The 15,680-nt window shown below is 38.9% G+C and overlaps 1 protein-coding gene across 7 annotated transcripts in view; it reads left to right on the top strand.

Moving 5' to 3' along the window:
- LOC144075641 (contactin-4-like) overlaps positions 1-15,680 on the top strand; it is a 109,550-nt gene that overhangs the window by 85,223 nt on the left and 8,647 nt on the right. For 6 of the 7 annotated variants that reach the window (XM_077602923.1, XM_077602927.1, XM_077602921.1 and 3 more), the window contains 3 exons: positions 8,041-8,168; positions 13,737-13,912; positions 15,254-15,374. In XM_077602923.1, coding sequence (XP_077459049.1) covers positions 8,041-8,168; positions 13,737-13,912; positions 15,254-15,374 — 425 coding nt within the window. The remainder of the gene's footprint in view (positions 1-8,040; positions 8,169-13,736; positions 13,913-15,253; positions 15,375-15,680) is intronic. The other variant, XM_077602928.1, reaches the window with a different exon arrangement.

Genomic DNA, 15,680 nt, shown 5'->3' with positions numbered 1-15,680 from the left:
CGTATATTGTACTATACATTATTCACTGCTTGAAATTATTTATTCTCAGGGGATTTGGCAATGCTGTGCAAACAAGCCATTGCTCACATATTTCTCTGTATTACAAGGGCAATGCCAACAGAGATCCAGTTGTAATGACCAAGGGTGGAGTTATATAATGTTTTTGTGACTAAGCGAGGGACTGATTGGTGACAAACAGTCCAGAGTTGGGAAAACAAAAAAGGAGTAATGGTTTAGGCCTAATATGTACTTTCACTCGTCTGGACCTCATGACCAAGCCAGCAGCCATCATAGTATACTTGTTTGTTCGTGTATGAACATATCACAAACATTCCCTCGTCCAACCCATTTTGGTCAGTGTCCATTTAATTGAAATTACAGTTTATCAGGGTTATCAATTGGTGATGCGAGAAAGGGTTTATTTTACGCTAAACTATGCTACAACATCTTACCTTTTGATTTTGATACCAAACTGCTCTCAGTTTTCTTTAGCGATCTCTTGTGTGTGTATTAGATGCACACTTAGATTGACAGGGATTTAAATTACTAAGATAGGAACAAATGTATTCATAGGTGATAAAATTTGAAATTTTAGTGGACGGTTAATTGCAATTTCCTAAGTCTAAAGCTGTTGATATTGCTCTTTTAGTCAGCCTGCCGGCTGTTACCTTGCTTGGTTATTACGCTTAAGTCTTGCTAACCACTTTTTTCTTCACATCAAACCTTTAATTGTATCATCTGGAGTCTAATAGAACATCTGGTCCTGAAGTGGAGCTCTGCCTCTCTGTGGACATTTACAGTGAGGGAGCGCGATGTTAGGCCTTAACACTGAAAGCATATGTGTCCAGAAGGACTTATTCATTACTTTGCTCCGAGAAAAGCTTTACAACTGCCAACGGCGGTTGTGGGCCGCTGACTGTTGCTGTTTTATTTTACCGTTGCCAACAATTCTCTACCTTGGCTGTAACCATATGGCTCAGTTGGTCCCCTGAGTGGAAATGGGAGAAAACTGAGGATTAGAGATGCTGGCAGTTGCAGACACCACCAGTCCTGGTTGCATGCACATCCATGTAGCAGATTAATGGTTTTATGTTGTAAATCATGTATCAGACTAGCTCAGCAAGCCCCCCAAAAATTGTTATAGTATATTATGATGTATTTGTATATATGTGCATGTTTTATTCATTATTCTACCAAATAAGGTTTTAGGGATGAGACAAAATTATCATTACTGAGGTTTTTCAAATGATTGGGCAAAAACCTGGTCAGCCCAAACTGCCATACTTCTACTTTTTACAACTGAAAATCAGTTTGTTAGTTTAAAATGTAGTCATCAAAAACAGGTGTCCATCCATTGTTTTGTTTTGTTTTCTGCTTATTTGGTGGGAGGCAGCATCTTTTGGGGGGACGTTTGCTAAAGATGCTGCCTTGTAGAACTGGGTAAACGTGAAGATCTAGGAATTTATTCAAAAGTGTTGCCATGTGATGGAAACGAAAGCAAGAGCTTGTGGCAGTTGGCACCCAGTTAGAGTATAATGTCTAATTAACTATGGTGATGGAGTAGAACAGTTTTAATTAGTCATCTCCCAAGAAATTTTGTACAATCTGTTGCTTTCATCTCTCTGAACAGCACTTCTGGACTCTTCCAGCAATCACTTTCAAAGTTTCATGAATCATTTTCCTACGATGGCGCCTGCGGTTATAACATCTGCCACAAAAGCAACAGTGACAATAAATCAGTATGGTGATGAATCGTAATACTTTAAATCCCAATAGTTTATTGAAACACTCCCGCCAAGAATTGATCTATAGCTTAAAACTTGAGTCACTATTTTAGAAAGAAACCAACATTTTGCCATCCAAATTTTCCACAAGTGTATTTCTGAACATAGACACTATTCTTTCTTAAGAGGAAAATGAATGTTGCAATAATACGGTGTTTCTGTATTTATTCACAGAAATCTTACACTGGGGATTTAGTGGGCACATCGTATTTTATTGGAATTTACCTAGTACTCACTATATGAAAATAAAATTAACTGTAGTATGGAAAGTGAAGAATATTTCTAAAAGTAGAAGTAAAAATAAGAATTTACGGCCATGTACAAATTGTTGCAAGTCATCATGTTTTGTGAAGGGTTTTTACTTTGCATGGCTTAGTGTCATTTTACCTGATTGTGTCCAGCTTCAAGTGCAATTTGTCAAGTTTAAAATCATTTTTTTCTTTTATCTCACACACACGAGATAAAATGAGTTGTAGATGTTTGCCAAGATAGGGTCAGTCTGTACCCCTTGTGCCGCTCACTAGGATTGTTTTTATCTGAGCGACTTTGGCCGATATCATTTTTCAAATTGAGAATCCACCAGCGCAGCAAGAGTAATCCATCTTGGTACCGCTGACAATTTCCTGTGGAACACGTGCATGCTCTTTATTCCTCTAGGAATACCTCGGCACGTAAGAGATGAATATCTGTGAGGCAGGAGAGCAATTTGTGATTAAAAGAATCCTCTGGAAGAACATTCACAAACCCTTTGTGGCCCAGGCCGATAAACTCTTCGTCCTTGCAAGGCAATTACTAGTACAATCTCGTAATGTTCCACTGAAGGGAATTATGCCATTCTCAATGAGCCTGGGTCATTAAGATACCTTACTATAAAATGCACAGTTTCACAAAACATTTTGTCCTTGATGATTTGTTTGCACTTGGGTTCCAAGATATAGATTAACATAATGAATAGTGAGGCTTAAAATCTTTTGAGGCAGAGTAACCATTTGCCAGAATTAGGCGATTAGTCATGGTCTAATAAATTGTCTTAAGGTTGTTTGGCACCTGTGTTATAAAATACAAATTTGCCAGCATTTCATAAAGTGGGGGATTAATGCTTTGAGTCCAAGATTACTCTTCACTGCCACAGCTCACTATTTTAATACAAGTAAACCATTATTATATTATGTATTCCCTCAAATACTGCCATGTTGTTAAATGTGTGGTGTGCAGAGGTTCAAAACATACTTCGTAGCAGAATTTTTCATGTTTTTCTATAAACACTGTTTAAGCAAAAAAAGGAAAGAAAGAACCAAGCAAGGCTAAAAAAAAAGATCTGCTTGCAGTGACAAAACTGAATTAGGAATTTATTTAATTAAGTTTGTGATTATTTGGCAGCAAGTGCACGGTGGTGTACTCCGCTTCTCGCTCCAAGTTAGCTAAAAAAAAAAAGAAAAAAAAGAAAAAAAAGGCTCCAGCACACCCACAGCGCAGGTTCGGCTAAGCTGTTAAGACAATAGAAGAAAGGATAGCTTTAAACAAAACAAGACACAGAGGGATAATATGAGCTTAGCCAAGGAAGTAAATGGTTGAAATGGAAGGAGCAGGTAGGCAGCATGTGACACTTATGACGTAAAGAGGAATATAACTGACAAACTTGATAGATATCATCAAAAATAACAGAGAAAAATTCATTGATACCCTGTGAAAAATGTAGGACCTTGATTGCTAGTGTTGCTAATAGACTTTGAGGGTTTGGTAACTCCATCTTCCTTTCTGTGAGTCTTTCTCATTAGTGGTCAGTGGCGCATTGTTGAGCAATCATTGTTGATTGAGACATTCAAACGGTCGTTTTATGAATGGGCAAATGGTATTTTTACAATGTTCTTTAAACTATAATTGAGTTGCAGTGAATTGTGGGTTTCTTTTGCTTTTTAAACAGGCAAATTATCTACTGTCGCTGCATATTTTCAGTCTTGTTATCAAATTTCACTGTAATCGTTCCAATGACAGATAGAGTTTATCTGATCTGGAAACTGTGCACATTTAGATTTGGAGGTTGCTGAATTTTCCTCTCAACCACTTTATACTTTACTGGGAAACTGTCAAGTGAGAGTAAGAGATTAGATATCTTATTGCGAGGAAATCCGTACACTCTCTAAAAATATGGTGTCAAATCCAAACAATTCTGTTGAGTCAAGCCTATAAGTATATGGGTAGTGGGACCTGTCATATTTTTGGTCATACTGAAGTGATATCTCAAGTAAGGTGTATATTTATTCCCCCTGATTCTTAATTTGTTGTTTTTATGCAAGTTTTGAGTTCCATATTTTCTGATTTAAATTTAAGTTCCAGTTACACTAATATGGGGTATGCAGATTGCAAGCACGAGCCCATCAATTTTTACGATGAATTATTGAATGAATTGACAGCATAAGCAAGGTTGGTGGCCAGTAAACATGTGTCTTGAAAATGATGCTAATTTTGCTCATACGGAGATCGGGTGTTTACACATATTTATCATTGAATAAAGTCTAATGATTCTGCAAAGATTGAGCTTGATTCAACCTTTATTTTTTTACATTTAATCATGAATTACAATTTGTCTAGGTCTATCTCTACTTGTTAGTGATGACTTAATACCTGTCAGAGTGCCTTGTGGGAATGCTGTGATCATTCATTGCTGCTAATGGTGCATGTGACAGTTTACGAGTCAGTGGTACAGTTCTGTGCATAGTAAAACTCTATATCACTTACATTTGTATTGAAGTGCTGACACAAGTGCACGCCCAACTGTTTTTGTTGTTGTTGTTGTTTTTACCAGCATCAGCCAATCATTCTGTACAGCAAAAATGCAATAACAGCAAAATCAAGTGCGTGCTTGCCTTTTGATATAATTGACCTTTAACCCTAATGTGACAATTTCACGGTGCTGCAGAAAGAGACCCTAATTTGTTTAATATAATCCTGCTTGAACCAGACAGGCATGCAGCTTTGATATGGCAGCATTGAATAAAGCAGACATCAGCATTTCAGAAACGTGTAGCACAGCTGGACTTGATTTACGACTTGAGTGTGATTGTTTCTTAACTGCAATACTACATACAATGGAACCCATAGGAGAGAACAACCTTTCAATTCATCTAAAAGACGCTCCTAGTACAATTCAAGGTTTTTAAAACATCTGAGAGCATCGCCCCTGTTCCGAGGGTAAGATGACCTTGTCTCTTTCAGGGTATTTCACCTCCTTCAATGTTATTAAAAATGATGTTTTGTTATATTTCTGAAGACAAACTTTTCTGTCAGCTAGATTGAATGATGCTGTCATTTTGGGACAGTAATGGTTATTCAGACACCACCCATCTTATTTTTGCAGCAAATTGAATGACACATTTCCCTTCAATGCAATTTATCTCGGTTTGAACACTGCATTTAGTTAACGGATATTTTGAAGAAAAGAATGGCTGATTTAGTTTAGAGTTGAGAAAGCTGTGTGTGTGTGTACTCAAGCACGGATCCAGTGTAGAAGGCTTTAGAGGCGACTAATTATTTAGCAAATTCACCATCTTGATATTTGTGGTGTCATGGCTGAGTAATTTCACTGATAGAATCTTAACCTCTTTTTTTCACAAATCCGAGTTATTTACCTTGGTAATTAAGTAGGCACAAACACACGCACAGATCTGAACCTGCAGCCAGCTTGCCAGTCAGCAATGAAATATCAGTCGATAAGTATTCATGAACGGTCATGCTCAGAACACTCAAAACCATGATTATGTATAATTTCGCATGCTGAATCCTTATGAGTCTACGTCTGTTATCTGACAGCAAAAGCAGGTTGGTGTGTTCCTGCAGAAAATTAGCAAACATTATTTTACCATTTGAATAGAGGGCTTCAGAAATCTCCAACCCGCACTTTGTTCCAAGCTGTCAACACACAATCATCTTGCCTCTTGGGAATGATTTATTTGAGCTATGGCAATTTCCTCTTACAATGTAGAATTTTAGAAAAGGATAAATGAAAATATGCCGATTGAGCCATGTTTCAAAGGTTTCAAGTGTCTCTTTGATTGAGAGGAGATATGCCTACATCTGTTAACAGCATCTCAAAGAGAATTTTGGGAAATAACAAAACCAGGCTTTTTTTCCACATTTGACGGTGGCTCTTTCCTTTAATTTCCACTTCATATGACATCAGATTTGTGACTGATGTTGTGTATCTCTTTCATCTTGTCACATCGCAAGGAAGATCAACTCTAGACACCCACTTCCTCCGAGGCTTGATCTAGCCCAAAATACACACACCTGTGTTTTTCCACTCTCCCTGCCATCCTTTCCAAAGTAATCAATCTGATAGGCCCAGTATTCCTGTGTCCATTAAAACCGTGTGAGACAGGGATGAAAGAAATGGTGCTTGCATTCATTTTACCTGTGAATTATTGATATGTGCCCCTTTGCTGGCATCCCCTAGGAAGGAGATGGGGAAACGTCTCCTTGTATAATGGACACGCTACACAGACATGCTGTCTGGGATGTGGGCGCAAAGTGAAGAAAAAAAAAGTACAGTAGATGAGTCTGAATCTTTTAGTCAGTTTAGTTTAGTGGTGTGTCAAGACTGAATAATAATCATCTGTCCGTTCATTTCCTTCAAACTAAAGTAATGAACACAGAAAGACAAAGGGTCTCTGAATGTCTCCAATTTGCAATGCTAAAACTGCAATACAAACATTACAAGATAAGAATGGGTTTCCGGTTTTGGGATTGAACTCCTTGTATGAACCATTGCTTGCATTCAGCACCACTGGTTCAATTTGTCCAAATATTTTTCAGATCTGTTTATCTGGTATTCATCCGATATACCCTGATTCTTATACATTGTGGCTCTTGGTGTTCAGATTGAGATACCTCAATCAGAGAAACCAACTTTGAAACATTTTTCCTATTTGAATGGCAGGCAAACTTGAAACCTAGTTGATAATTGTTTCTGTTGTATCTACAGGAAATTGGATTGGTTTGATTTTGATGGACTCATGCTTTATAGGTGTGTTTTATGTATGTAAATAAACTTGTTCATGCATAATTCATAATGTAATCTGGTCTTTTTGATAGTCTGAAAAATATGGTAAACTTGTCTATTGTTTGTTAGTAATTGAAGATCCTCCTAAATGATGGAAGATGGCTGACCTTGGTAAAAACAAATGAGTACAGTAGATGCAGCAAATACTTTTTTTCCAGAATAGAAGCAGAAAAAAGGTAGTTTACAGTTTCTCAAGATGATGTAATCTGTAGAAGGTTACTGACTGTAAAACAGTGGTAGGCAGTCTAGCGAGACAGAATAAGGGGGTGCCATGTGAGACAGCACTGTTGGGTAGGTGAGGATGATTTGATAAAGAAAGGCAGGCAAAGACATCCACGTGGCTGCAGCTGAGAAAGGGTTTTTTCAAAGTTCCCATAACTTTTGTTATTTTTCTGATCATTTATAATCATTACGCCCTTTTTTATCAGCTTTGTAATTTTAATGGGAAATGCCCATGAGTGTCTTTCGCAAGATACTCAGTTTGATAAAAAAAATGCCTTGCAGTTTGATAACACATATTCTGGGAATTTGCTCATTGATATTTGAAATGTAGAAAAGCGACTTTGGCCGGACCAAACGTCTGGGGACCAAACGTCTTTCGACGAAACATCCGAGTACCATATATTTCAAATAGAAATAGATGAGAATAATGCGTAATGTTATAATGGTACTCGGACGTTTTGTCGAAAGACATTTGGTCCCCGGACGTTTGGTCGACCGGACGTTTGGTCGACCGGACGCTTGGTCGACCGGACGCTTGGTCGACCGGACGTTTGGTCGACCGGACGTTTGGTCGACCGGACGTTTGGTCGACCGGACGTTTGGTCGACCGGACGTTTGGTCGACCGGACGTTTGGTCGACCGGACGTTTGGTCGACCGGACGTTTGGTCGACCGGACGTTTGGTCGACCGGACGTTTGGTCGACCGGACGTTTGGTCGACCGGACGTATGCTCGACCGGACGTTTTGGTCGACCGGACGTTTGGACGTTCTACCAAATGTCCGGTCGACCAAACGTCCGTTCTACCAAACGTCCGGTTGACCACACGTCCCGTCACGGAAATATATAATAGCCAATAGTGTAGTTAGCCACGGCAATAGTTGATAGTGTGCGTAGCCAAACATTTGTTACGTATTTGTATCAAAGACCTACTTGAATAATATGTTTTTTACATCATTTGTATGTTTTAACCACAGGGTTTCCATTCTGGAAAATGGTAATCTTCGCATATGGAATGTAACCAAATCAGATGCTGGACCCTACACGTGCATGGCCAGGAACCAGTTCGGTGTGGCCAGTAGTACAGGAAGCGTCACAGTTAAAGGTACCAGTAACTTTCATTTTCTTACCTTAAGCAGAGAATTTCCTCCCATTCATTCCCTTGGGTTCATGGCTGCTTGTTTGTTGATATGATAATGCAATTTCAGCAAGATAAAACACTAACAGGTCTCAAAGTGTATGTCAGCATTATCATTCCCAGCTCTCAACTAAAATACGCAACAAGAATATATATACACTGTTTTAACTATACATTTTTTAATAAGATGAGAGGACGAGCATCTGCGCTACTGGCACAAAATGTAAATGCAGTTTTCTTCAGGCGCTTTTTCAGGTCCATGTGAATGTTTAAAAAAAAACTATGTATACTGAACTTTTAAAAGTCATGAAGAAACCAAAAGTTACATTTCCAATAGATCAAATATACCAAGTCCTATAAAGCGCATGCAGAGTTATCGTTACGAGTGAGGCAGTCAGCTCACCGCGTGTTTTTGCTAGATTGTTGAAATCACTCGGTAGTCTCCTTTTCTGCCTCCAGTATCTTCTGAATATATATTTCGTTTGGGAAAAGACCTCATGTTGTTAGATCATCTGCAGTGGGGATTGCATTCCTGCTCTGGTGCTGTGACTTATTACACTTCATTAAAAATTAATGGGAACGGGGTATAAAGTGTTGTGCACACTGCTGATTTTTTTAGTTCTGTTTCCAGAGGGGATAGTGCTATCACCTTTTTGAGTTGGTAGGAGACTTTCTGACATATTAAGTGAACTATAAACTTACTGTGACCCAGTTTCACCAAGTTTGTCTGGTTCATTTAATCATATTTTTTTCTGGTTTGAACTCCCTTGTCTAAGTTATTCATTAGATTTATTGGATGTCTGATCTTTATAACCTCAGGTATTTCTTTTTAGCTGATAGTCAAAGTGATGTGAAGTTGAGTCATATACAGATTTTTACAGAATACTGAATTCTTTGAGCATTTTGTATTACTAAAAATAGTATGTGATAATGTTTTCAGTATAATTGCCATCGTGTGTGTTGTCATAACGACCGGAAGTTTGGTAGAACGGACGTTTGGTCGCCGGGTTGTTACTGTTGAAACCGGCTCTCAAAATTATAATCATGAGAGGAGTGAGTTTAATATCTAAATATCTAATATCAAAATATCAACAGTAAACTGTCATAATTTGACAGCGGGCGAAACCGGCGACCAAACGTACGTTCTACCAAACATCTGTTCTACCAAACGTCCGTTCTACCAAATGTCCGGTCGACCAAACGTCCGGTCGACCAAACGTCTTTCGACGAAACGTCCGGTCACGATTCACTTCACATTGGAGGGAAAAGCCACTTCTATTCTGCTGTGTAACGTTTAACTGTTTGGTCCGAGGACTATCTGGGAAATGTTTTACAATGTCTAATCTTGTCAGCTAATGCTACTTTTCAATTTCTACATGTTTAATTAAATGGAAACATCAATAGTCCTATTCATGTCAATCATGTATACTTACAAAATGACAAGAATCCACCTGCAGTCATTTAATTTGGCGAATATTCAGGTCCAATCCTGTCATCTGTAGATAACTTAAATCAAGGCGTGTTTCCTTTTTCTCTGTTGAATTATGAAACAGATTTCATACATTATGAATGTGAGAAAGTCAGCAGCAGTCAAGAATGTGGAAGCGAGCTTTGAGTGCACATTGCTGCTGATTTATGACAACTGCGCTCCCCCCGCTGCCGCTCCCGCTTGCCACACCCCACAGAGCTCTCCTACAAAAATAATACCTTTTTAGGATTTAAGAAAAGGCAGTAGTGGCCCAGAAAAATAATGGTGCAATATTTTTTTGGTTTGTGTTTTATTTTTTATTTTTGACAACCATAATGATTATTATTCACTTTATGTCTACAATCACACAATTTAGGTAGGTAGATGATATATATCACACAAGGCCATGTAATAGTCGTGCTGTTGCTTTCACCCTCGGTATGCCATGTTGTAACCTGCCCCTGACTGCAGCTTCAGGTTGATGTCTGCATGTGTGATTTTCCAATCAGGCTGTTAGGAACAGCGCCCGGTAATGTCTTCTCAGCATAAATTGACGCTGCTGTTATGCACTTTACTTTATCAGGCAGTCGGGTTTATTTGACACCCATTGGGTATTTTTCCATCATCTTATGTACAAGCAGTTTTCGGCAGCTGATGTACAAATATTCTCCAGTCTGATTATGTGCCTTTCTGTCACATTTGATATCGTCTGTTAACGGGGATGGGGTAATTTACATGCATTATTTGAGTCAAAATTGGAAACCTATTTAGTGGGGGGCAAATGTGTTTTGGGAAGAGCTCTTATGGGAGATGACAGTATTATATTCCAATTGACTGCTGTAATATGAATGCTGAATAATACCTGTCATGAAGCATTCTGAATATAATGGTTTGAATGAGTCACCTAGAAAACAGCTAAGGAGGGGCAGTCACAATAAATGAGCCTTGTTAATGTCCACATTATGGCAACACTGGGGGATATTAACAGATTAATTACATTGGATATGAGATGCACTTGCTGAATTTAGATACAACCAGCCCTGAGCCATTGCGGTTAAAGTAGAGGTCAGTGAAATTCTGAATCATCTAAAATGGGCCTGTTTGTACACTTGTATTTAGCCTTAAGCATTATTTATTACATAACATATCCTTGAAATTCCCATTTTGGGAGAAAGCTCGAGCAAATATTTTTTTTTCAGTCACGGTATGACGTTGACAACCAGAAGGCTCAATGAATAACATTCTCACTTCAAGGTAACACTGTGCTGGGAGCAGGTGATTAAATGTTTATCTTTATATTTTAGTTTTATAAAAGAATGGGTAGCTCCTGTGTATTTTGTGTCTGCATAAGTGCATATTTTAAGACACTATTTTTTATCAGATTGCAGTTACTCATTTATTACAATTTTATTACAGTTTTATTTTATCTGTATGTCTTTTTTCTCTCTTTTTTTGTTTGTTTGGATTCTGTTTGGTTTTTCTTTTTACAATGTTATTTTTTTCCATTGAAATGCCAAGGCTGTTTTACTTTTTTTTTTTTCAAACTTCATTCTTAACTGTTGCTTTTTGCGGCAGGTGGTTATTCTTCAATAAATTTTAAATTAGATACATTTGTTGAAAAATGAACAACTTGTGTAGTGTGAATAAGTCAGAATGTGGGATGAAAAGAACCAGTTGTTTGTGTAATCTGAATTGAAAATAATGAGACAGAACGACTGATATTTTGTCAAGTGTGCAAGTCATCTAAGTCTTTATAATTTGCCATTTTATTTTCATTTCTGACATTTTCCAGGTCATAAAAAGAATGGGAGCGGTACATCTAGCTGGTTGAATATTGAATAAGATGATCCTCATTGTATGAAGAGTCGCTCAAATGATGTCAATATCTCTCATTAACCGGGCTAACCATGCGGGTTACTGCCCTTTCATTTTTTGAGGCAGAGGGCAACAAGACATTATAGTTGACAGAAATCAATCAGAATATGCTTAAAATCCCACTGTGTGGCCATGTAACCAACCTTACTTTCCATTTAATGTGTCAGAAATGATGACAGAGGAGGGTAATAAGGGAACCCATTCTCTTCATCTGTCACAGTAAATCCCAGGAGCTCCTTATAGAGATCAGGCTACACAAACTACAAGAAGAGCAGTTCATGCAAGGGAAGAGGCAGGCAGATGCAACAACCTCGCTGGAGAGATAAAAAACCAAATAAAGGGTTTATGGCATGTTATCGAGTTGCGTAGGAAGGGGAGTAAAATATTTCTAAAACTTAATGTGTCTCTGCGGATTCCTAGGTTGTTGGGGTTTTTTCTATGCCATCTTTGTTTATGTATACTAGCCAGATTCCTATAAATATATGCATTAGTTATATTTAAATAAAACGTGCCTAACCTAGGTAACGCATGATGCAAGAGGTTGGATTTGTTTTTCTGTAGAATTTTCATTACCATCCACTCCCCTGCCATTTTGGTTAATGATCTTTCCATGATAAACCACAAACCACTGCGATGTCCTGACCTTTTTGCTTTAAGACCAGCTTTATCTCCTTAATTTATTTTCTCAATAACACCATAAACATGCTTCGCTCGTGTTTGTCCAAAATAATGCAGACTTGTGGAGATCTGACAAGGCTTAGTTGGAAAGTTTTTGTAGCAATACTTACCGTTCAATACTGTTCCACACTTGACTCTGACCGCAAATAAATATATTAATAGACTTTTAAAATATAGATTCCATGAATGCTATCATGAATAAAGTTAATGTGTTGAATGGGTCTGTGGATTTTATGTGTGTATACTTTCCCAAGGATCATTTGGCCAGTTCAGTTGAATCAAGAGTGCAGAGTGGCAATTTAAAGTAATCACAGCACCCCCCAGAGGGAGAAGCTTGTTGTTCAGTCTGTCCTTCTCATCTGGCCTTTCTCATGTCCTTCACCCTCCTCCAGTCCCACATGCACTCAAGTGCAAATAGGCGACACTTGTCTTATTCCCTGCTGATGCCACTGCATTGCGCTGCAGGTTTCTGAAGAGAACACTGACTGCTAGAAGAGATGTTCACTGGTGTTTACTGTTTTTCTTGCGGTGTGCTTTGGGAATACCTGAAGGAGTTTCAGGCTAAAGGCTGAGTTGACAGTGACTCATTGTGACTACTCAGAATGCAGAAGAGACACGTCTCTAACCGCCAGCAGGTATAAAGTCAGGCTGGAAAAAAAGGTAAAATCCCAGCTATTGTGGCTTGGCAAGCTACGTGCTCTGCTCAGCCATTTATATCACTCTCAAGTGTCTGACACCTTCAAGTTGATGATTGAAAGGCAGATTCCCTCGAATTGTAAGTTATCCTTACCTATGGAAGAGGTTTTTTTGGTATAACTGGTATGCTCATTAATTTTTTTGTACCGCCTTTCCTTACAAAGGGGCCGTGGGGGTGCTGGAGCCTATGCCAGCTGACTTGGGCTATCAGCCCTGAATCGCAGGGCGCAAGGAGACCGTGACCGGACATTTGGTCGCCGGACGTTTGGTCGCCGGACGTTTGGTCGCCGGACGTTTGGTCGCCGGACGTTTGGTCGCTGGACGTTTGGTCGCCCGGACGTTTGGTCGTCCGGACCCAAACCTCTGGCGACCAAATCTCCGGCGACCAAACGTCCGGCAACCAAACGTCCGAGTAGCAAACAACACGGTCTACGCATCAATCAAAGCCAACAATGGCCCTGAACAGTTTCACTTAGCGGACGTGTGAGTGTATAAGAGTGTGTATGTACATGAGTTGTCCCCTTAGGAAGGGACGTCAGTCAGGGTCTTAACAAGTTCTCCAACAAAACACAATATAGGTCACATAAAAGTACGGGAAATTTGGAGCTTTTCTTTAGCCTAATAATTAATAGGGCATTAAGTATGACAAAATAATAATTCACAGTTTGTATTTAGGGAATTTGAGCAACAATTTTAAATGTTAATTATCAATAACCTTCCGGGCGACCAAACGTCCGGCGACCAAACGTCCGGTAACCAAACATCCAAGTACCCAAGGACACACTAACTAACTGGTATGTTGAATCTCTTTATTCCAGAGCCCACTATCATCACCACTCAGCCTGCAACCCTGGACATTACTGTCGGTGAGAGTGTGGTCCTTCCTTGTCAAGTGAGCCACGACCCCTCACTGGAACTCAAGTTCACCTGGTTCTTTAATGAGCAGCTCATCCATTTTGGCAACCATGGAGGATTTTTTGAGGAAGTGGGCGGTGTAAGTTTTTACCACTTTTAATTACCTACTCTGCTGCCAAACTTAAAGATGCTCCTTTTGTTTACCCCATTCTGAACCCTTAGGTTTATACTGCAGTGTGGTTTTTATATGGATGTTTGTTGGCTAATAAGCAGCAGGACGTTCGGCTTATATATCCCACAATAAAATGAGAACACCTGTGTTTTATAGTCTAGTGCGAGTTATATATGAAGGATTTTTTGGGGGGAGGGTGCAGCTTATTGTCTGGTGCGCCTTATTGTCCAATCAATCAATCATTTTCTGAACCGCTTATCCTCGCAAGAATCGTGGTTGCGGTAACATGAATTACCCTTTTTAGCCGTGTCTATAAAATGAACTTAAGGATGACAATACACTATAATTCAATCTCATTTATGCACGTACCAAAAATACTTTTCTCTAAATTTTAATTAAATAACAGAAACTATGTGAAATATCAGTTTCAAACTACTCACTGTTTCTACCCCAAATGTACTCGTGACAGGTGAGGAAACTTGAGAACGTTTTTTCTGACCTTTCTAAGGTATTATGCAGAATAAACTTGAGGGCACAGAAGTGAGCATTCATTAGTATTTCAATGTTGACATACTCTGGATTTTTCATCATAGTCATAACATATTCAGCTGCTGTGAAAGTCTCAAGTGTGTTATTTATGGCCAAAATGAAATTTGCATCCCATTCCTCCATCCAGAAACTATAATTTCCTCTGTACTTCAGAGGGTGGGTATGCAGCCAGCATACATTGAGCATATGTGATGTACGTACTTGCTTATCTTTGAAAGTCCACCCTTATTTCAAAACTGTACAAAGAGGAAATGGAAAACCAGAGGAGGAACTGATCATTTGTCTTATTAATCAGCGGTTATAGTTTAAAAAAATGTACAGTGCAGGGTTCTGGTGCTGAGAGATTGCAGTACTCGCCTAGCTCATAGATAAAACCACTTCACTGAATTGTTACTGTCATTGTGCCACAGCTTCACACTATGTCCAATTTATTAGCGGGCCTGCTCTGCTCCACTCTGTGATATTGAAAAGGTGGGAATTGCTCCCTTAAAGATCTTACTGCTCCTTGTAACTGAGCCAGACCTATATGGGTATCAGGCACAAGCTGTTCATGCTTGTGCGTTTCCTGTAATTAAAGTCAGGGGGCAAATATACACCGTCTTTGCCGAAAATGGGGTTGTTCTTTAAATCTATCGTCAAAATGTGGTTTATCCTCCCATGTGGCTGTATTTTAAATTTTGTGTCATAGTAAGGAGGTTCATAGTGTACTTGTGTGTGCGTGTGTGTGTGTGTGTTTTATTTTTGTTTTTTTAATGGCAGCAGCATTCGGCAGGAGACATTATGATTCGAAACATTCAGCTGAGGCATGCTGGGAAGTACACTTGTGCTGTGCAGACCAAAGTGGACAGCATCTCTATTGCTGTCGACTTGGTTGTCAGAGGTAAGTATATTAAAATGTATTTAAAAAATCTATCAATGTATTAAAAATAGTCCGTTTTCCCCCCACTGGTGATTTTGTTTAAAAATGAATAACACTACGGCAGCTGAAGAGGAAGACACTAAGTAGCCCTTGTTTTCTAGGCTCGCTTGAGCCTAACAAATTAAATGAAAAAAAATACAGTAAAATGAAATTCCAAAGCACAATTTATCTCTTCAAGTTTTCAACATTTTTAACGTCTAATTAGAATCGCTTCCGAAGGTTAAGAAAAAATGGACTTCTCTACAGTGGCCGGAGGTGTTAGGAACC

Source organism: Stigmatopora argus, chromosome 6 (genome assembly GCF_051989625.1).
Source record: "Stigmatopora argus isolate UIUO_Sarg chromosome 6, RoL_Sarg_1.0, whole genome shotgun sequence".
Taxonomy (NCBI): domain Eukaryota; kingdom Metazoa; phylum Chordata; class Actinopteri; order Syngnathiformes; family Syngnathidae; genus Stigmatopora; species Stigmatopora argus.
The sequence above is the reverse complement of the archived record's forward strand: the minus strand, read 5'-3'. Positions and strand labels throughout refer to the sequence as shown.